The sequence below is a fragment of the Prionailurus bengalensis genome, chromosome C1, assembly GCF_016509475.1.
Source record: "Prionailurus bengalensis isolate Pbe53 chromosome C1, Fcat_Pben_1.1_paternal_pri, whole genome shotgun sequence".
NCBI lineage: Eukaryota > Metazoa > Chordata > Mammalia > Carnivora > Felidae > Prionailurus > Prionailurus bengalensis.
The window spans coordinates 108,804,361-108,826,336 of record NC_057345.1 but is presented as its reverse complement, the minus strand read 5'-3'; the positions used below and the strand labels follow the sequence as shown (position 1 = coordinate 108,826,336).

Below are 21,976 nucleotides of genomic sequence, written 5' to 3'. Positions count from 1 at the left end.
TTATCCTTGTATTTTGCCAGTTTCACTATGATATGTCGTGCAGAAGATCGATTCAAGTTACGTCTGAAGGGAGTTCTCTGTGCCTCTTGGATTTCAATGCCTTTTTCCTTCCCCAGTTCAGGGAAGTTCTCAGCTATGATTTCTTCAAGTACCCCTTCAGCACCTTTCCCTCTCCCTTCCTCCTCTGGGATACCAACTATGCGTATATTATTTCTTTTTAGTGTATCACTTAATTCTCTAATTTTCCCCTCATACTCCTGGATTTTTTTTATCTCTCTTTTTCTCAGCTTCCTCTTTTTCCATAACTTTATCTTCTAGTTCACCTATTCTCTCCTCTGCCTCTTCAAGCCGAGCTGTGGTGGTTTCCATTTTGTTATGCATTTCGTTTAAAGCGTTTTTCAGCTCCTCGTGACTGTTCCTTAGTCCCTTGATCTCTGTAGCAAGAGATTCTCTGCTGTCCTGTATACTGTTTTCAAGCCCAGCGATTAATTTTATGACTATTATTCTAAATTCACTTTCTGTTATGTTATTTAAGTCCTTTTTGATCAGCTCATTAGCTGTTGTTATTTCCTGGAGATTCTTCTGAGGGGAATTCTTCCGCTTGGTCATTTTGGACAGTCCCTGGCGTGGTGAGGACCTGCAGGGCACTTCCCCTGTGCTGTCGTGTATAGCTGGAGTTGGTGGGCGGGGCCGCAGTCAGAGCTGATGTCTGCCCCCAGCCCACCGCTGGGGCCACAGTCAGACTGGTGTGTGCCTTCTCTTCCCCTCTCCTAGGGGCGGGATTCACTGTGGGGTGGTGTGGCTCGTCTGGGCTACTTGCACCCTGCCAGGCTTGTGATGCTGGGGATCTGGCGTATTAGCTGGGGTGGGTAGGCAAGGTGCTCGGGGGCAGGAGGGGCAGGCTTAGATCACTTCTCCTTAGGTGATCCACTTCAGGAGGGGCCCTGTGGCAGCGGGAGGGAGTCAGATCCGCTGCCGGAGGTTTGGCTCCACAGAAGCGCAGAGTTGGGTGTTTGCTCGGAGGGAGCAAGTTCCCTGGCAGGAACCGGTTCCCTTTGGGATTTCGGCTGGGGGATGGGGGGGGGAGATGGCGCTGGCGAGCGCCTTTGTTCCCCACCAAACTGAGCTCTGTTGTCAGGGGGCTCAGCAGCTCTCCCTCCCTTTGTCCTCCAGCCTTCCCGCTTTCTGAGCAGAGCTGTTAACTTATGACCTCCCAGACGCTAAGTCGCGCTTGTTGTGGGAACACAGTCCGTCAGGCCCCTCCGCTTTTGCAAGCCCGACTCGGGGGCTCTGCTTGGCCGGCGAGCCGCCCCTCCGCCCCGGCTCCCTTCCGCCAGTCCGTGGAGCGCGCACCACCTCCCCGCCCTTCCTACCCTCTTCCGTGGGCCTCTCGTCTGCGTTTGGCTCCGGCGACTCTGTTCTGCTAATCCTCTGGCGGTTTTCTGGGCTCTAATTAAACTTTTAATTTTGATATAACTGTAGATACATGCAGACATAAGAAGTAGAGAGATCCCCTGTACTTTGTACTCAGATTCTCATAATGGTAACATCTTATAGAACATTACAATATTCAACCAGGATATTGACACGAGCCACAGATCTTACTCAGATTACCTAGTTTTCCTTGCAGTTATTTCTGTGTGTGGGATGCATGTGTGTGCGCATGTGTGTGTATATGTAGTTCTGTGCAGTTTTATCACTTACATAGGTTCAGGCACCTACCACCACAGCCAAGATATGGAACAGAGTCAGCACTTCAGGATCCTTTTGCTGCTTTTTATAATCTCACCCACCACTCTCCCCCCAACCTCTGGCAACAACTAATGTGTTCTTCATCTCTATACATTTTTCATTGTAAGAATGTTGTATAAATGGACTCCTGTAGTCCATAACCTTTTGTTATTGGCTTTTCTTTTCTCTCAGTATAATTCCCTTGAAATCCATCAAAGTTGTTACATGTGTCAAAGTTGCTACATGTGTTCATATTTTAGGGATGTACCACAGTTTGTTAACCATGGCTCTGTGCTGACAGCTGAGAGCCTGGAGCCAGCTCAGGATTCTGTGTCTCCCTCTCTCTCTGCCTCCCCCACTCATGTTCTGTCTTCTCTCTCTCTCTCTCTCCCTCTCAAAAATAAATAAACATTAAAAAAACCAAACCATGTGTTAACTAACCATTTACCTACAGAAAAACATCTAGGTTGTTTCCAGTTTGGGGGCTATAAAGCTGCTGTGAACATTTATTTGTAGGTTCATGTGTAAACTAAGTTTTGTTTCCCTGAGATAAATGTACAAGGGGGAAATTGTGGGGTTGTATGGTAAACCCAGGTTTTGTTTCATTAGAAATTGCCAAACCTTTATTTCCAGAGTAATTGTACTGTTTTATATTCCCATCAGAAAGGTTAGAAAATGTTCACAATGTTCCCTCTCCCAGACTCCATTTAAAAATATCTAAGTAGAAGCAGTATCTTGGATCCTTGCTATCAAAATCAGAGAAGACTATGGAGGGAAGGTCAGGAAAACTATCCACCATCCATTCATAAAGTTGATATTTATGAATATCTAGCAGAGGCCTAAGAGATCCCCTAATGCAACCCTTGCAGATACAAAAACAGAGGTCTTACAGCAAGGTTCAGGGTTAGGAGGTAACAGAGTGGGAATCATACACGCACAGGTGTTCAAAACTTCTAGCTTTTCCCCATTTTTCTCACACATCCACAGTTCTTTCTCATCTTGCTGCCTCTTGGTCTTGGTCTTCTTCCTAAGCCCCCTTAGCCAGGGGTGCAAACCCTTGTGTACACAAATAAGATTATAGATAAGATGCTGAGCTTGCTTTCCCTAGAATCATACATTCCTTGCCGCTAAACCTGAATTAAAAAGGGAACAAATCTCCCTCTCTCCCCCTTTTTTTCTTCCTTCCCATAGGAGGTGGGTGGGGGATGGGCTAGATGGATGATGTGTACTAAGGAGGGCACTTAAGATGAGCGGTGGGTGTTGTATGTAAGTGATGAATCACTGAATTCTACTCCTGAAACCAATATTGCACTGTATGTTAACTAAAATTTATTTTAAAAAATTAACATTAATTTATATTTGAGAGAGAGAGAGAGAGAGAGAGAGAGAGAGGCAGTGCATGAATGGGGGAGGGGTAGAGAGAGAGGGAGACAGAATCCGAAGCAGGGTGCAGGCTCTGAGCTGTCAGCACAGAGCCCAACATGGGGCTTGAACTCTAGAGCTATAAGATCTGAGCCGAAGTCACATGCTTAACCAACTGAGCCACCCAGGCTCCCCAACTAACTAAAATTTAAATAAAAAGTTAAAAAAAGAAAAGCTGTCTCAGGAAAAAAAAGGTGGGGGGAAGAAATCTCTATGAGTAAAGGGCACCTTCACACCTGAAGACTGCCTCTTCCTGTTTTCCATCATATAGACACACAAACATGCTGTGGTTTCTCAGGTGTGAGGTGACATTATAGAGGGCTAAATTATATGGCAGTGTGTAGGCAAGGGAAATCTTCCACATCACTGAAATGTTGGGCTTGGCCTGAAAGGCCCCCTTTTCTGGTTCCTCATGACCCAAGTCTTGGCTCAACTGTTAGACTCCAAACCTGCAAGGTAAGGGAGGCCCAGCCTCACAGCCCCTAACTCTCTATCCCATTAACCTTGTGAATATCTTAATTACATTTTCATTTTTTTACAGTCTCTTCAATATATGAAATAATCTTATTTGCTCAATTATTTATTTACTCCCATCATGCCTGCCCCTCTTTTGAGGACAGAGATCTTTATATATTTTTCCACATTGTATCCATAGCACCTAGAATATGGCTTGGTAGGTGGCTGGCACTCAGTAAGTGTTCATCATACTGAAGAAGAACCAGGTGGGAGGATCTGATCAGCTGGCAGCAGCACTTCCTATACGGCTACTACGGTGATGAGACACTGAATGGGCACAAGGGTGGACAATCCGACCAACAGAACACAAAAGCCCATTTTAGGCATCTCACAGACATATACAAAAAAAAAGACCAGGAAATTTTTCATAAAAGTGATTTAGGGGATTCTATTCATGACTTTGGGATAGAGAAAATATGGATATGCTTGAAAAGATTAAAATTAAGAACTTCTATTCATCAAAAGATACCATTACTGAGGAAAAAGATAAGCCATGGAGTGGGAAATTATATTTGTGGCACATTTAATCAACAATGGGCTTATATCCAGAATATACACCATTAGTAAGAAAAAGGCAACCTCAAAGACAAATGGGCAAGAGATTAGGTCAGACATGTCCTCAAACAGGATATCCAAATTGTCAGAAAGCATATAAACAATGCTCAGCCTCTTTAGACATAAAGGAAATGCAAAGTTAAGACCTCAACAAGATATTTCTACCCACCTAGCAGAATGGCTAACATTAGCAAGACTGACAATACCAAACAAACGCTGATGAGAATATGGAGCAAAAGAAACTCTTAAAGGAAGGAGTATAAATTGGCATAATCACTTTGGAAAAATATTTGACAGCATCTAATAAAGCTGATGATCTGCACCGCCCAATGAGCCAGCTATCCCACTCCTCATAATGCACCAGGCAGAAATGCATGTGCCTGTGCAGTACGCACCTGAGCATGAACAATCCAAGAAGCCCTAATCATGATACGCCAAACAGGAGAAAGCCCTGAAGTAGCTAACAAACACAGGGTCATGTGCTAATTCAAAGTAATTCTGTATAACAATGACAATGAAAGAACATTAGATACACAGCGTTAAGGATGAGTCTTAACATAATTAGAGCTAAAGAAAGCAGACAATAGAATGGATAGGTTTAAAGGAATTCATAAGGTTTTATTTACATAAAGTTCAAAAACAGGCAAAAATAAACTATGTTGTTCAGGGGTGTAAAGTTAAGTAGTAAAATTATAACAAAAGGCAAGGAAGTGAACACCATACAAGTTGGCAGTGGTTAGGGCCGGAGAGAAGGACATGCTGAGCAGGAAGGGCTGGGGGCTGGTAATGTGTTTCTTGGTGGGTGAAGGTTACTCAGCTTTTGCTTTATGACAATATATTATGTATACATTTGTGCATTGTGTCTTTCTGTATGACTTCTGAATTTCTCCCTTAAAAGAGCTTTCAGGGGCGCCTGGGTGGCGCAGTCGGTTAAGCGTCCGACTTCAGCCAGGTCACGATCTCGCGGTCCGTGAGTTCGAGCCCCACGTCGGGCTCTGGGCTGATGGCTCAGAGCCTGGAGCCTGTTTCCGATTCTGTGTCTCCCTCTCTCTCTTCCCCTCCCCCGTTCATGCTCTGTCTCTCTCTGTCCCAAAAATAAAAATAAAACGTTAAAAAAAAAAAAAAAAAAGAGCTTTCAGTAAACAAACTGGCCTCTAGATTGCATTATCACAACCATGTTAAATATATAAAACTTATTTATAGAAAAGAAGCTGGAAGAAAATTTAACAAATATTAAGAATGGTTGTCTTATGGTATTGGAATAAAAAATCTTGCTCCTTAAATGCACTCACTGTGGAAGGCAGAAACGGGAATGCGGACTGAATTCCTTGTTAATTACTCCAACCATCACTGCCTGCTCTCCCAGAAGCAGCCACAAGAGGGAGCCTTCATATATCCACATTGAGTTTCAAGTTCCGTGATTGCTCATCCAGAGAGCAGACTTCAAAGGTCTTCTCCCCTTCCCACTCCTGTGTACTCTCTTGTCTTCCTACGTGTTCTGATATGCAAGCGCACTAGGCCTTCCCTCTCCTCCGGTAAGATTTGAAAGGCAAAGAGGGATAGGAACTAACATTTATTGAGCACCTGTGGAAATTCAGAAGCACCAACTATCTGAAACATATTCAATTGTATTATAGCTAAATTTTAAAAATAAACATATTAAAAATACTAGAAGACAACATAGGGAAATTTCTTTTTTAAAAATTTCACAGTGGGGAAGGATGAAGGCAGACACAAAAAAAGCCTGCATCGAACACCTGGTGGGCAAAGACTATCAATAGGTAGTTGGAAGAAAAAGGAATTTAAACAGCTGGATTTATCAAGGAAAAAAAAAAACCAAAACAAAAACAAAAAACCAGAAACACAAAATTATAGCGAAATGCCAGTTCTTATTTGTTAGATTACTATTTACTTAGTTTACTCCCAGAAATTGGTCACACACTGTGTTGATTAGGGTTGGGCCATCTGGGAGTGTGAGTGGTGCCCTCCCCACAGAAGGCAGACTGGCTTTCTTGCTTCACCTCTCCCCTCACTTCGGAACATTTACCATGTAGCTTCTTGCATTTAGAGGTTGGTGCGAATCACAGGCAACTCACCTCAGTCCCAGGAAGGTCCCTGAGTGAGGGTGCTGTGCTCAGGCCATGGTGATGCCAGCCTCTTTTCCTGCTCTCTTCCTTCTGGCCATCCTGGTCTAGTGTTTGCAGAGAAAGTAGGAGGCTTGCTGGGGCCTTGGGGGTCCTGGGCCTTTCAGAAGCCTCTGAGCTGTTATCCACATCCATGTAGCTTCCAAGCGAAACCATGGAGACAGCACTGCTCCTGCCAGGGTAGTGGAAATCTGCCCGATGAGCACCAGGCCTGGGGTTTCGGGGCTTGGGACTCATGGGTTTGCTGGGCATGCCTTGGCTCCCATATGCCAAGCAACAGGCAGAGCTGGATGGAAGGGTGTGGCTGATCCCAGTCTGCTGGGCACAAGGGCTGGTGGGTGACATCAGCCAGGACTTCTCAGGAAAGATACCTGAAGTTAGGTACCTACCACTTTCCTGGGGGCTTGTGCATTTGATGGTTGGTTCACTTTTTCTCCTGTTATCTGGAGAGACCAAATTGCTGGATGACAAAGGTGTGGGAGCATGTGGGGGTGGCCAGTGATCTCCAAACACACAGCTTTCCTTGTCTTCTGCCTGCTCCTGACAGTGACTATTGGTCCCTGGGGGAGAGGGTCTGAGGAGATTCAAGATTTCTGGTCCGGGAACCAGACTCACTACGGCGGGCCTTTTGGGGGCTTCTACATCTTTGTTTTTCAGAAATGCACGCCAGGAACTCTGGCGCGGCCTGCTCTTCTCCTTCCGGCCCTTCAGGGCACCTGGACAACATTCATCAGTGTTCTCTTTTTCTAAAACCTTTGACTCAAAAAAATTTGCAAAGGTCTTATGAGCTAAGGCCAGCCTTGCCCTGAGCCTTTTCTCTGGAGTTTTGAGTCTCTTGGCATCAGCCCTTTCTGAGGACGGTGTCCTGCTGCCCAGGTCCTCTGGTGTTACCACATGGTCCCCTTTCCTTAGCCCTACAGCTTCCCCACCTGCGCCCCGGAGAATGGTCTTCAGAGTTGCGCCCGCGCCCACTTGGTGCGGCCAACAGGCCGCAGGGCCCCGACCATCTGCACGCAGTTCCTCAAGGCCCAAAGAACCCGCGGTCTGGGCGGAGGCACCGGGTGGAGCGGGGCGAGTGGACTGCAGACGCCCGGGTCCCTGCGCGCCGGGCTCCACTCCTGGGCTGTCGAAGGCGGACCTGCCTTTCCTGAGGGAGGTCACTCTGGGAACCGTCCGGCGCTTCCCGGGCTCCTGCAAGGCCTTGCAGGGGCAGAGGGGCGGGCCCTGCGGTGGCGGCGGCGGCGGCGGCGGCGGCGGCGGCGGCGGCGGCGGCGCTTGGGCGCAGGCAGAGGCTGGGGCTTCCGAACCCGTCTGCGCCGCCTCCGCCCCGCCGGCCCGGCTCCCCGTCTCAGGGTGAAGGCCCTGGGCCCCGTGAGCATCTTCAGGCCCGGGAGCGGGAGGCCCAGCAGCCTGTGCCCTGTGTGTCCCAAAACCGGGGATCCACCTTGCCCCAGGCGGTTTCTCTTCGGCAGCCTCACCCCTGCTCAGCCGGGCCTGGGCAGGCTCCTGGGAACAAGTGTCTTTGTCCCGGGGCCTCTCTTCCGAGGCAGCTTCGGGGACCAGAACTATCGCAAGCTCTGCGTCGTGGGCCCCCTGCTGAAGAGTCCCATCGTCGTTTGCCAGTCTGCTGGCCTCCGGCAGCTCACACTCACTGCCGCAAGTTTGTGGTTTCCCAGCCGTGGGAGACTCCCAGGAGGTCGTCCCAGCACCGCAGGGAGATCCTGGGTTTTCCTCCAGAAATTCGGACAGTGTTTCTGGAAGAGGACCTGTTTTCCTCCTGGTGGCCTGCAGACCTTTCTGCTCAACAGCTACAATGATGAGTGTGCACCTGCCCCTAGATGTTTCCACCTTGGGCTCTAGCTTCAGGCCCTCAGGAGAGGGCCGGGCACCACCCGCCAGCCCCTGGGCGCACTCATCCCCACCACTGCAACGAGACACAGGGGCTGCTCTGGTTTCTGAAAATTCCGGCAAGGCACTTTTGGTGCCTTGGGGGTCTAGAACCATCACATCTTCCAGTTCCTTTGAGGTGCCTGTTGCACTTGATTTCAGGGTGGTCTCTGGAGTATCTGAACAATCACTCACTTTGCAGCAACCCATCCAGTCTCTGTTCCACACCTGTGTCCCGCTATTGCTGGAACGATGTGGGAACTTGGCCCTAACAGGTGGCTTTCTTTTCTCACTGAGAATGTACTTTGATCCGTAATTATTGGTTTGGTTTCCTGCCTCAACAGAAATGTCCTGAAGGTGCTTTTGTCTGTCACTCACATCAGCATCATTTGGTGCAGGGCCAGTGCCTTGGGGTTCCTCTTGTAGGTTTTCTGGGCCATGTTCCGACTTGCACTCTGTGGGCACTGGCACTTCCTCTGTGCTAAGGCTCACAGAGTCCACAGTAAGGCATGAAGAGACCGGACAGGATCTAGAATCCTGTCCCAACTGGTTTTCCAGCCAGAGATGTTCACAGGGTGTGTCCTGAAAGGCCCTTTTCCAGCTAAGAGCACTGGGTTTATACTGATCCTGCAAATAAGGGGCCCTCCTCTGGGAAGCAGGAAGTAAAGGAGACAGTCGGGTGAAGACAGGGTGGAGAGGGTTTTGTGTTCTTGGGTCTCGTTCTGCTTCAGTCCCTTCCTTCAAATGAGTCCCAAATTTCACAAAATTCTGCCCTGGAGGATTCTCAGGGTATCTTAAGGGAAACACTGCTATGGAATGGGCCCTAGTCAGTGTCCTCATGTGCTGACAGCAGTGCTCTGTGGATGTTCTGTCCTCGTCATTAATATTTTCGGGGGCACTGTGGTGAAGCTTGGCATGTAGGAAGCAAGATGTCCCTAAAGGAAGCTGGCAAGGGGCATCAGAGCAGGGCTGGAAGCAGAGCAAGTCTGTGTACTCTTTAGGGCCTAGAGTACTTGCCTTTTTTGTTCTGGCTCCCACAGGGCCTGTGCTGTGCTCAGGGCCTTTGAAAGGTAGCCCTGGTCCCCTGGCCCTGCTGTGGATATGTGGCCAGCTCTGGCCCAGTTCACAGCACCAGAGAAGGAAGGGCCAGACCACTGGGATGTCCAGACAACTCTCAGACCTGGATTTCTGAAGAGAAGAAATAGAGAACCCCCCGAGGACTTGTGCAGTTGCCTTTGCTGGCTGGAGGCTGTAGCTGCCTGTGGTGCCCTGTGAGCAGCCCTCTGTGTGGTGAGGAGACCCTGCCAGAAAAGACTCTTGCTCCAGGTTGGCCACACTGTTGTCCTGGAAGTGTTCTGTCTTCTCTTCTCCAGCAACTGCAGCAAAGGTTTGGAACCCAGTTTCATAAGACTCTTCCTTGAAGCCAGGGGACAAATCTAGTTCCTCTTTTGAGTCAAGCTCAGGGACATTAGTTGAATGCTGCTCCTGAGGAGCTCTGGTTGCTAGGATGTCAGGGCATCCCCAGTGTCCTTCTCTGTCCACAGAGGTACCACTTAGAGGAAGGCAGGTTCCCCCTGTGAAGCCACCAGGCAGGGACTCTGTGTCGGAAGCACTTTCAAAGGAGTCGGTTTTTGTGTCTGATTGACTTTCGCTCTGGTGGGACAATGTCTCAAAATCATCATGGTCTGTTTCTTGACTCCATTCCTGTCGCTCTGGTTCTGCAGGTGAAGTGGGGAACTGCTTATCTTCAATCTTGTCTTCACCGGGTGGGTGTGCACCTGGCTCTGGAGGCTGGAAGGGCAAGAGGAGAGGAGTCAGAGATGAGGCCTCAGGATATTTGCACACGTTTACACGGCACCAGCCTTTGTCAGAAGGAGGAAGGTTCAGAAACATCTCATTAGTCCCCCATGTGCCCCTCAGAAAAGATAGGTAAATATGAATACGAATAGCTACCTTTTATTAGCACAGAAAACAAGTGATGAAGCCAAACCCAAACGGCAGGGAGAAAATGTGGCGCTAGTTAATGTAACGCTATTAAAAGTCAGAATAGGCCAAATAAACACGTGCAGTTTAAGTATAAATACGTTGTGTGAGTCACAGCAAAAAGCATCTCTCTGTCTAATGTTCTCAGCAGGAAATAACAAATTAATAAAAGTTTGCTTTGTGTTGTTTGTTCTTACATAATCAGCTGGATTAAAGTCAAGAGCCTTATATTTAGAAGTATTTTCTGAGTTAGGTTTACTGGAGTAAAAAAAAAAAAAAAAAATATATATATATATATATATATATATATACACACACACACACACATATAAGAATTATTGAATTTCAAACATATTTTTTTGACATTATAATGCCCAACAGCTTTGAGAACAGGAAGGAAAAAAGAGAACTGTGCAAATATTTGCAAATTTTCCTTTTGTTGTTATACATTTCTTTTTTTAAAATGTTTATTTATTTTTGAGAGAGAGAGTGAGACAGAGCGTGGGCGGAGGAAGGCCAGAGGGAGAGAGGGAGACACAGAATTGGAAGCAGACTCCAGGTTCTGAGCGTTCAGCACAGAGCCTGACGCGGGGCTCGAACTCATGGACCACGAGATCATGACCTGAGCTGAAGTTGGACACCCAACTGACTGAGCCACCCAGGCCCCCCATGTCATTATACATTTCTTAATCAACTTGTTTGAGCTATAAATTTATATGTATTCATTTGAAGTGGATGGATTTATGCATTTTGACAAATGTAGACACCCATGTAACTACCACCATGATAAAAATCTATTTCTATTTCTCAAAAAAGCCCCCTCCCTCCTCCTAGTCATTCCCCACACCCTTCCCCCCATGCCCCAGTGACCTACTTTCTGTTTCACAGACTAGATCTGTCTTTTCTGGAGTTTCTCAGATGACCAGAATATGCCGTATGTACTCTTCAGGGTCTGGCTTCTTTCTTTCAGCATAGTATTTTAGAGCTTCATCCGTAGGTTGTGGTTGTAGCATGTATTATACAGATAGTGCCTTGAACTTGGTGATAATGCTGTACCAAACGTTCAATTACCAAATTCCCCAGACTCCCTGGACCAGGAGTGGGGCAGACACTTGGCTCCACTTGTAGCTAAGGTGCCTCCACACAAGTTTTGTACAGAAGCCATTCACTCAACCAGCCCTCCCTAAGCATGGTTTCTCAGGACTTGTCTTAAGAGATTTCCCAAAGTAAAATTGCTTTTAATTCTCCAAAACTGAGAAGAGAAAAACAGGTGAACACCAAAGCATGTGCTGTGTGAGGCTTTTAAGGCACAGGATAGATTCAGAATATCAGGAATAACACGATACTATAGTTTCAAATTTGTTGCACAGTAGGAAGGAGTGGGAAATAGGAGAGGAAACATTAAAAATCAAACCATTTGGAAAGGAGGACCCTGTGGTTGCTGTGTGGTCCAGGGGAGAGAAGGGTTAAGAAGCTAGGGATCCCAGGGTCCCCAGCAGGGGCGTGCCAGGTGCCAGGCACCTCCCATGGCCCGGGGAGGATAAGCAAGACGGGGATGTGAACATGCCTTGGCAAGCACAGAGGCGTGTTTTGGGAACAAGTGAAGAGAGAAGGCTAGCTACAGGCCTGCAGCGTTCTCTTGCTCAGTAAATGCTGCGTTGGGAACACCTCCATTCCCTCATCTGGCCAACCGTGTCATTAAGCTGGGACTGACCTTCTGACCGTGGAGCATGTGGGCCGTTCGTTCGCCACCGTCATAGCCTGACATCACCTTACAGACTTACAGTGGCATACTCACATGCATCACCTGACATACTCATAGTGGGCCACATAGTGGCCCAGAGAATCTCAAAGTCCCAAGTTCCAAATGACTGAAGACCTGCACAATGAGTACCCTAAAATACCAGAGGTCTCATTCCTGTCCCCACCTCTGCCCAGCATATCCTCCCAGAACAGGGCCAGGAGGGGATGGGCTGCTAACAAGAAACCAGACTCCCTGGCTGGGTGTTGCTGAGGGCCAAGCCGTTCTTGGAGTTCCAGGTCATTTTGGCAAGAGATCTCACTATGTCTCAACAAAAATAAAAGACTTTGGGAAAAAAATATAACTTTTCCAGATCACAAGATTGACATAGTCTCTGGAAGAGCACTGGAATAGCAGATTTAATTTTCCTTAAAGTGTACAAATGCTGAAATATGGAGAGTATGTTTTTTAAAAAAAGCATTTGATTTGGTTGAATATTAGGTTCTAAATCTTATGAAGAAAGAATATTTTCTTCTGACTTGATTCGTAAGTAATCCTCAAATAATTTCTCAACACCGATCCATATAATTCCAGGGTTATCCTAAAGGATGGCCTGCGGGTTAAAGCTAGAGGCAAAAATATTCTTTTTGAAGTTTTTTTGGGGGGGTGAGTGGTGGTCAAATTTTAATGCTTTTAAGCAGAAAAGCTCTCTTTCTTTTGTCACAGCCTTGGCACTCTTAATTGTCTTGTTTTTGTAACTATATGCAGCTTCAAACACTAGGGTAAGATGTTTGAACTTCCTCCTGTATTTTTTTTTCTAGCTGCCTTTATGATTTGCTCTTTGACCCATGATTTATTTAGATGTATGTTTTAGTTATCTTTTTGTTTCTGATTTCTGTTTAATTATATTATAATCACAGAGTGTGGTCTATATGATATTGATTCTTTGAAATTAGTTGAAAGTGGCTTTATGGCCCAATACATATTTAGGCTTTATTTCACAAATGTTCCATGGATATTCGAAGAGAATGTGTATTCTCTAACAGGTTCATGCAGGGTTTTTTTTTTTTTTTCTGAAATTTATTGACAAATTGGTTTCCATACAACACCCAGTGCTCATCCCAAAAGGTGCCCTCCTCAATACCCATCACCCACCCTCTCCTCCATCCCACCCCCCATCAACCCTCAGTTTGTTCTCAGTTTTTTACAGTCTCTTATGCTTTGGCTCTCTCCCATTCTAACCTCTTTTTTTTTTTTTCCTCCTTCCCCTCCCCCATGGGTTCCTGCCAAGTTTCTCAGGATCCACATAAGAGTGAGACCATATGGTATCTGTCTTTCTCTGTATGGCTTATTTCACTTAGCATCACACTCTCCAGTTCCATCCACGTTGCTACAAAAGGCCATATTTCATTTTTTCTCATTGCCATGTAATATTCCATTGTGTATATAAACCACAATTTCTTTATCCATTCATCAGTTGATGGACATTTAGGCTCTTTCCATAATTTGGCTATTGTTGAGAGTGCTGCTATGAACATTGGTGTACAAGTGGCCCTATGCATCAGTGCTCCTGTATCCCTTGGATAAATTCCTAGCAGTGCTATTGCTGGGTCATAGGGTAGGTCTATTTTTAATTTTCTGAGGAACCTCCACACTGCTTTCCAGAGCGGCTGCACCAATTTGCATTCCCACCAACAGTGCAAGAGGGTTCCCGTTTCTCCACATCCTCTCCAGCATCTATAGTCTCCTGATTTGTTCATTTTGGCCACTCTGACTGGCGTGAGGTGATACCTGAGTGTGGTTTTGATTTGTATTTCCCTGATAAGGAGCGACGCTGAACATCTTTTCATGTGCCTGTTGGCCATCCGGATGTCTTCTTTAGAGAAGTGTCTATTCATGTTTTCTGCCCATTTCTTCACTGGGTTATTTGTTTTTCGGGTGTGGAGTTTGGTGAGCTCTTTATAGATTTTGGATACTAGCCCTTTGTCCGATATGTCATTTGCGAATATCTTTTCCCATTCCGTTGGTTGCCTTTTAGTTTTGTTGGTTGTTTCCTTTGCTGTGCAGAAGCTTTTTATCTTCATAAGGTCCCAGGAATTCACTTTTGCTTTTAATTCCCTTGCCTTTGGGGATGTGTCGAGTAAGAGATTGCTACGGCTGAGGTCAGAGAGGTCTTTTCCTGCTTTCTCCTCTAAGGTTTTGATGGTTTCCTGTCTCACATTTAGGTCCTTTATCCATTTTGAGTTTATTTTTGTGAATGGTGTGAGAAAGTGGTCTAGTTTCAACCTTCTGCATGTTGCTGTCCAGTTCTCCCAGCACCATTTGTTAAAGAGGCTGTCTTTTTTCCATTGGATGTTCTTTCCTGCTTTGTCAAAGATGAGTTGGCCATACGTTTGTGGGTCTAGTTCTGGGGTTTCTATTCTATTCCATTGGTCTATGTGTCTGTTTTGGTGCCAATACCATGCTGTCTTGATGATGACAGCTTTGTAGTAGAGGCTAAAGTCTGGGATTGTGATGCCTCCTGCTTTGGTCTTCTTCTTCAAAATTCCTTTGGCTATTCGGGGCCTTTTGTGGTTCCATATGAATTTTAGGATTGCTTGTTCTAGTTTCGAGAAGAATGCTGGTGCAATTTTGATTGGGATTGCATTGAATGTGTAGATAGCTTTGGGTAGTATTGACATTTTGACAATATTTATTTTTCCAATCCATGAGCAGGGAATGTCTTTCCATTTCTTTAAATCTTCTTCAATTTCCTTCAGAAGCTTTCTATAGTTTTCAGCATACAGATCCTTTACATCTTTGGTTAGATTTATTCCTAGGTATTTTATGCTTCTTGGTGCAATTGTGAATGGGATCAGTTTCTTTATTTGTCTTTCTGTTGCTTCATTGTTAGTGTATAAGAATGCAACTGATTTCTGTACATTGATTTTGTATCCTGCAACTTTGCTGAATTCCTGTATCAGTTCTAGCAGACTTTTGGTGGAGTCTATCGGATTTTCCATGTATAATATCATGTCATCTGCAAAAAGCGAAAGCTTGACTTCATCTTTGCCAATTTTGATGCCTTTGATTTCCTTTTGTTGTCTGATTGCTGATGCTAGAACTTCCAGCACTATGTTAAACAGCAGCGGTGAGAGTGGGCATCCTTGTCGTGTTCCTGATCTCAGGGAAAAAGCTTTCAGTTTTTCCCCGTTGAGGATGATGTTAGCTGTGGGCTTTTCATAAATGGCTTTTATGATCTTTAAGTATGTTCCTTCTATCCCGACTTTCTCAAGGGTTTTTATTAAGAAAGGGTGCTGGATTTTGTCGAAGGCCTTTTCTGCATCGATTGACAGGATCATATGGTTCTTCTCTCTTTTTTTGTTAATGTGATGTATCACGTTGATTGATTTGCGAATGTTGAACCAGCCCTGCATCCCAGGAATGAATCCCACTTGATCATGGTGAATAATTCTTTTTATATGCCGTTGAATTCGATTTGCTAGTATCTTATTGAGAATTTTTGCATCCATATTCATCAGGGATATTGGCCTGTAGTTCTCTTTTTTTACTGGGTCTCTGTCTGGTTTAGGAATCAAAGTAATACTGGCTTCATAGAATGAGTCTGGAAGTTTTCCTTCCCTTTCTATTTCTTGGAATAGCTTGAGAAGGATAGGTATTATCTCTGCTTTAAACGTCTGGTAGAACTCCCCTGGGAAGCCATCTGGTCCTGGACTCTTATTTGTTGGGAGATTTTTGATAACCGATTCAATTTCTTCGCTGGTTATGGGTCTGTTCAAGCTTTCTATTTCCTCCTGATTGAGTTTTGGAAGCGTGTGGGTGTTCAGGAATTCGTCCATTTCTTCCAGGTTGTCCAATTTGTTGGCATATAAGTTTTCATAGTATTCCCTGATAATTGTTTGTATCTCTGAGGGATTGGTTGTAATAATTCCATTTTCATTCATGATTTTATCTATTTGGGTCATCTCCCTTTTCTTTTTGAGAAGCCTGGCTAGAGGTTTGTCAATTTTGTTTATTTTTTCAAAAAACCAACTCTTGGTTTCGTTGATCTGCTCTACAGTTTTTTTAGTTTCTATATTGTTTATTTCTGCTCTGATCTTTATTATTTCTCTTCTTCTGCTGGGCTTAGGCTGCCTTTGCTGTTCTGCTTCTAGTTCCTTTAGGTGTGCTGTTAGATTTTGTATTTGGGATTTTTCTTGTTTCTTGAGATAGGCCTGGATTGCAATGTATTTTCCTCTCAGGACTGCCTTTGCTGCGTCCCAAAGCGTTTGGATTGTTGTATTTTCATTTTCGTTTGTTTCCATATATTTTTTAATTTCTTCTCTAATTGCCTGGTTGACCCACTCATTCGTTAGTAGGGTGTTCTTTAACCTCCATGCTTTTGGAGGTTTTCCAGACTTTTTTCTGTGGTTGATTTCAAGCTTCATGGCATTGTGGTCTGAAAGTAAGCATGGTATAATTTCAATTCTTGTAAACTTATGAAGGGCTGTTTTGTGACCCAGTATATGATCTATCTTGGAGAATGTTCCATGTGCACTCGAGAAGAAAGTATATTCTGTTGCTTTGGGATGCAGAGTTCTAAATATATCTGTCAAGTCCATCTCATCCAATGTCTCATTCAGGGCCCTTGTTTCTTTATTGACCGTGTGTCTAGATGATCTATCCATTTCTGTAAGTGGGGTGTTAAAGTCCCCTGCAATTACCACATTCTTATCAATAAGGTTGCTTATGTTTATGAGTAATTGTTTTATATATTTGGGGGCTCCGGTATTCGGTGCATAGACATTTATAATTGTTAGCTCTTCCTGATGGATAGACCCTGTAACTATTATATAATGTCCTTCTTCATCTCTTGTTACAGCCTTTAATTTAAAGTCTAGTTTGTCTGATATAAGTATGGCTACTCCAGCTTTCTTTTGGCTTCCAGTCGCATGATAAATAGTTCTCCATCCCCTCACTCTCAATCTAAAGGTGTCCTCAGGTCTAAAATGAGTCTCTTGTAGACAGCAAATAGATGGGTCTTGTTTTTTTATCCATTCTGATACCCTATGTCTTTTGGTTGGCGCATTTAATCCATTTACATTCAGTGTTATTATAGAAAGATACGGGTTTAGAGTCATTGTGATGTCTGTATGTTTTATGCTTATAGTGATGTCTCTGGGACTTTGTCTCACAGGGTCCCCCTTAGGATCTCTTGTAGGGCTGGTTTAGTGGTGACAAATTCCTTCAGTTTTTGTTTGTTTGGGAAGACCTTTATCTCTCCTTCTATTCTAAATGACAGACTTGCTGGATAAAGGATTCTCGGCTGCATATTTTTTCTGTCTAGCACCCTGAAAATCTCGTGCCAATTCTTTCTGGCCTGCCAAGTTTCAAAAGAGAGATCAGTCACGAGTCTTATAGGTCTCCCTTTATATGTGAGGGCACGTTTACCCCTTGCTGCTTTCAGAATTTTCTCTTTATCCTTGTATTTTGCCAGTTTCACTATGATATGTCGTGCAGAAGATCGATTCAAGTTACGTCTGAAGGGAGTTCTCTGTGCCTCTTGGATTTCAATGCCTTTTTCCTTCCCCAGTTCAGGGAAGTTCTCAGCTATGATTTCTTCAAGTACCCCTTCAGCACCTTTCCCTCTCTCTTCCTCCTCTGGGATACCAATTATGCGTATATTATTTCTTTTTAGTGTATCACTTAATTCTCTAATTTTCCCCTCATACTCCTGGATTTTTTTCTCTCTCTTTTTCTCAGCTTCCTCTTTTTCCATAACTTTATCTTCTAGTTCACCTATTCTCTCCTCTGCCTCTTCAAGCCGAGCTGTGGTGGTTTCCATTTTGTTATGCATTTCGTTTAAAGCGTTTTTCAGCTCCTCGTGACTGTTCCTTAGTCCCTTGATCTCTGTAGCAAGAGATTCTCTGCTGTCCTGTATACTGTTTTCAAGCCCAGCGATTAATTTTATGACTATTATTCTAAATTCACTTTCTGTTATGTTATTTAAATCCTTTTTGATCAGCTCATTAGCTGTTGTTATTTCCTGGAGATTCTTCTGAGGGGAGTTCTTCCGCTTGGTCATTTTGGATAGTCCCTGGCGTGGTGAGGACCTGCAGGGCACTTCCCCTGTGCTGTGGTGTATACCTGGAGTTGGTGGGCGGGGCCGCAGTCAGACCTGATGTCTGCCCCCAGCCCACCGCTGGGGCCACAGTCAGACTGGTGTGTGCCTTCTCTTCCCCTCTCCTAGGGGCGGGATTCACTGTGGAGTGGTGTGGCTCGTCTGGGCTACTTGCACCCTGCCAGGCTTGTGATGCTGGGGATCTGGCGTATTAGCTGGGGTGGGTAGGCAAGGTGCTCGGGGGCAGGAGGGGCAGGCTTAGATCGCTTCTCCTTAGGTGATCCACTTCAGGAGGGGCCCTGTGGCAGCGGGAGGGAGTCAGATCCGCTGCCGGAGGTTTGGCTCCGCCTAAGCGCAGAGTTGGGTGTTTGCGCGGAGCGAGCAAGTTCCCTGGCAGGAACCGGTTCGCTTTGGGATTTCGGCTGGGGGATGGGGGGGGGAAATGGCGCTGGCGAGCGTCTTTGTTCCCCACCAAACTGAGCTCTGTTGTCAGGGGGCTCAGCAGCTCTCCCTCCCTTTGTCCTCCAGCCTTCCCGCTTTCCGAGCAGAGCTGTTAATTTCTGACCTCCCAGACGCTAAGTCGCACTTGCTGTCGGAACACAGTCCGCCCGGCCCCTCCGCTTTTGCAAGCCCGACTCGGGGGCTCTGCTTGGCCGGCGAGCCGCCCCTCCGCCCCGGCTCCCTCCCGCCAGTCCGTGGAGCGCGCACCGCCTCGCCGCCCTTCCTACCCTCTTCCGTGGGCCTCTCGTCTGCGTTTGGCTCCGGCGACTCTGTTCTGCTAATCCTCTGGCGGTTTTCTGGGTTATTTAGGCAGGTGTAGATGGAATCTAAGTGATCAGCAGGACGTGCGGTGAGCCCAGCGTCCTCCTAAGCCGCCATCTTGCCGCCGAATCCCTCATGCAGGGTTTAACAGGTGCTCATTAGCTCAAGTTTGTGAATTGTTAAATCCTTGTTAAATCCTCAGTAATATGACCAGTTTTTTATATGCTATTAAGAGAAGTGCGTTAAAATTACTGACTGTAGTGATACATTTATCAATTTATTTTTTAACTCTATCATCTTTTGATTTACATATTTCAGCACTATGTTAGTAGGTGCATGAAAAAGTTTATAATTGTACATCTTCCCAGTGAGTGGCTCTTTTTATTATTACATAGTAACCTTCTTCATCCCTTATAAAGGTTTTTACTTTCAATGTGATCTTCTCTAATGTTAGTAGACCTACAATAGCTTTCCTTTGGGTATTTGCCTCATATATGCTTTCCCATTCTTTTATTTCAGATTTCAATTTATGTCCCGTAGGTGTATTTTTCATAAACAACATAGAGCTGGGGTTTTGAAGCCCAATGTTTCAGTCACTTTTAACCAGAGAGTTTAACCAGTGAGCATCTATTGTGACCACTCGTATGTTTGGGTTTCTTTTTACCACCATATTTTATTATTTTTGACCTCCCCCTTTTTTCCCTAGGGATTTCCCTTTATTGTGTGAACTCTGCAATGGTTTGCTTAACAGCATATATTTAAAGGAATGTTATGCTTTGTTTTATGTCTTTTTGTTGCAGTGAGCATTTGGGGAAATATACAATCTGCAATAATTCTAGAATCAGAAAAGTTCCCATCACTTTGCTCATCGTGGCCTGTCTGTCTGCTCACTCACAGAAATCACTCTGGCAGAGGCCCCTAAAGACCTCTGCATTGCCAAACCCAAGGCTCTGGTTTCCTCTCTCGCTCAGTTTTTTTTTTTTTTACTTTATTTTTTTACAAATTTACTGAGGTATAGTTGACATAAAATAAACTGTACATATTGCAAGTGTACAATTGAAGTTTTCACATTCATCCGGGAAGCCATGACCACAGGCAAGATAACGAACCTTTCTCTTGCTTCCAAAAGCGACCTAATGCTTTTTTGTTCCTTCTCATCATCCCCCTCTCAACTCTCCCTGGCCACTCTCCTCCACCCCCCGGTGATCTTTATCTGTTTTCTGCTGCTATAGATTACTTTGAATTTTCTAGAATTCCATGGAAATGGAATCACACAGTATATATTTTTTGTCTGGCTTTGTCCACTCAGCACAATTATTTTGAGAGTCACTATGCTGCATGTGTTGATAATGAGCGGCATTTCATTGTATAGAGGTGGCACAGTTGGTTTATCCATCCATCTGCTGATGGACATTGAGTTGCTCCCAGTTTTTGGCTTTCCAAGTAAAGCTGTAGTGAACATTTTTGTACGTCTTTGTATGGATGTGTGCTTGCATTTTTCTTGAGTAAATATGGAGGAATGGAATGCCTGGATCATATGGAAGGGCTCCATTTTTAATTTCTTAAGAAACAGCAAACTGCTTTCCTTTCCACTCCCTTTTACACTCCCCTGGCAATATATGGGGGCGAGGTGCTCCACACCCCCACCCACATCTGGGACAGTCAGCTTTGTTCATTTCAGCCATCCTAGTGGGTTTGAAGTGGTATCTCATTGTGTTCTTTTTTTTTTTTGTCATTGTGTTCTTAATTTGCATTTTCCTAATGACATATGATGTTGAGCATCTTTTCATACACGTTTTTCCATCTATACATCTTCTCTGGTTTCATATCAGTTCAAATTTTTTGCCCATTAAAAAAACTTGGGTTGTAAGTCTTTATTACTGAGTTGTAAGAAGATATAAGTCTTCTGCTTGAGATAGAGATAGGTCACAAAGTTTCTTCCAGCCTGTGCCTTGCCTTTTCATTTTATTAACAGTTATTCTTTATTTACAGAGTGAAAACTTTTAATTTTGATGAAGTCCAATTCATTGATTTTTGTGTGTTGAATTTTAAAGACTCTTTACAACCTAAGGTCGCAAAGACTTTTTCCTATCATTTTTTCTAGAGTATGATAGATAGAATAATATCCCCCTCCCCCAAAAGATCCCCATGTTCTAATCCCTGAAATCTGTCAGTGTTACCTTTTACAGCAAAAGGGATTTTGAAGATATGGTTATGTTAAATATCTTGAGAAGATTATGCTGAATTATCTGGGTGGACCTGATGTAATCACAAGAATCCTTTTAAGGGAAAAATGGAGGCAAGAGAGTCAGAGAAGGATGTGTGATAATGGGAGCAGAAACAGAGTGATTCAGGGGAGGGCCTCAAGCCAAGGAATGCGGGTGGCCTTCAGAAGCTGGAGACAGCAAGTAAAGGATTCTCCCCTAGAGCCTTCAGAAGGGAACACAGTCCTGCTGACTCCTTGGTTTTAGCCCACATAAGAGTTTTCCATGGTTGTCTAACAGTGGGCATGTGTAGTAACACTAGCATGAAGCCCAAGCACTGTGTTACACAGAACTATGATGTTTTCCAGAGAAAGGTCATGGTCTTTTCGGTGCAGTAAAGAGTCTGGGTTACAGGCCTGTTTTTCTCACTTGCCTGAGTCCACATCTCTGTCAATGACTGCCACGTGGCCGATTGTGCTTACCCTACTGGATTTGGGGAAGATGAAGGAAGGATATCAGAGCTCTCTAAAAATTCTAAATATTCTCCTACCACTCTAGGTTATCTTGATTTTTCCATGTCAAGTGTGGAAAATAAACACCCTATTCTATCAGTTCTTTTCACAGCTAGCTTGGTCACAAATACCTTGAGGACATAAATTATGTCACATACCTGTTATCTCCTGTAGCATCTAGCACAGGGCTTGGTACAGAGTAAACACAAAGTAAGTATTTGAGGGACATGGAATTACACAGGATCACCACTGCAATGGATGGCTATTTTATTTTTTTGTTTTACTTATTTATTATTTTTCATGAACATACTTTATTGTGAAATTGGCTTACATATAACACCCAGTGCTCAACCCAGCAAGTGCCCTCCTCAATGCCCATCACCCACCTTCCCCTCTCCTCCCTCCCATCCACCCTCAGT

At 44.7% G+C, this 21,976-nt stretch overlaps 1 protein-coding gene across 3 annotated transcripts in view; it reads right to left on the bottom strand.

Annotated features, from left to right (window-relative positions):
- ARHGEF4 (Rho guanine nucleotide exchange factor 4) overlaps positions 1 to 21,976 on the bottom strand; it is a 296,513-nt gene that overhangs the window by 171,685 nt on the left and 102,852 nt on the right. For all 3 annotated transcript variants that reach the window (XM_043576411.1, XM_043576412.1, XM_043576413.1), the window contains exon 2: positions 6,321 to 10,046. In XM_043576411.1, the coding sequence (XP_043432346.1) occupies positions 6,321 to 10,046 (3,726 nt within the window). The remainder of the gene's footprint in view (positions 1 to 6,320; positions 10,047 to 21,976) is intronic.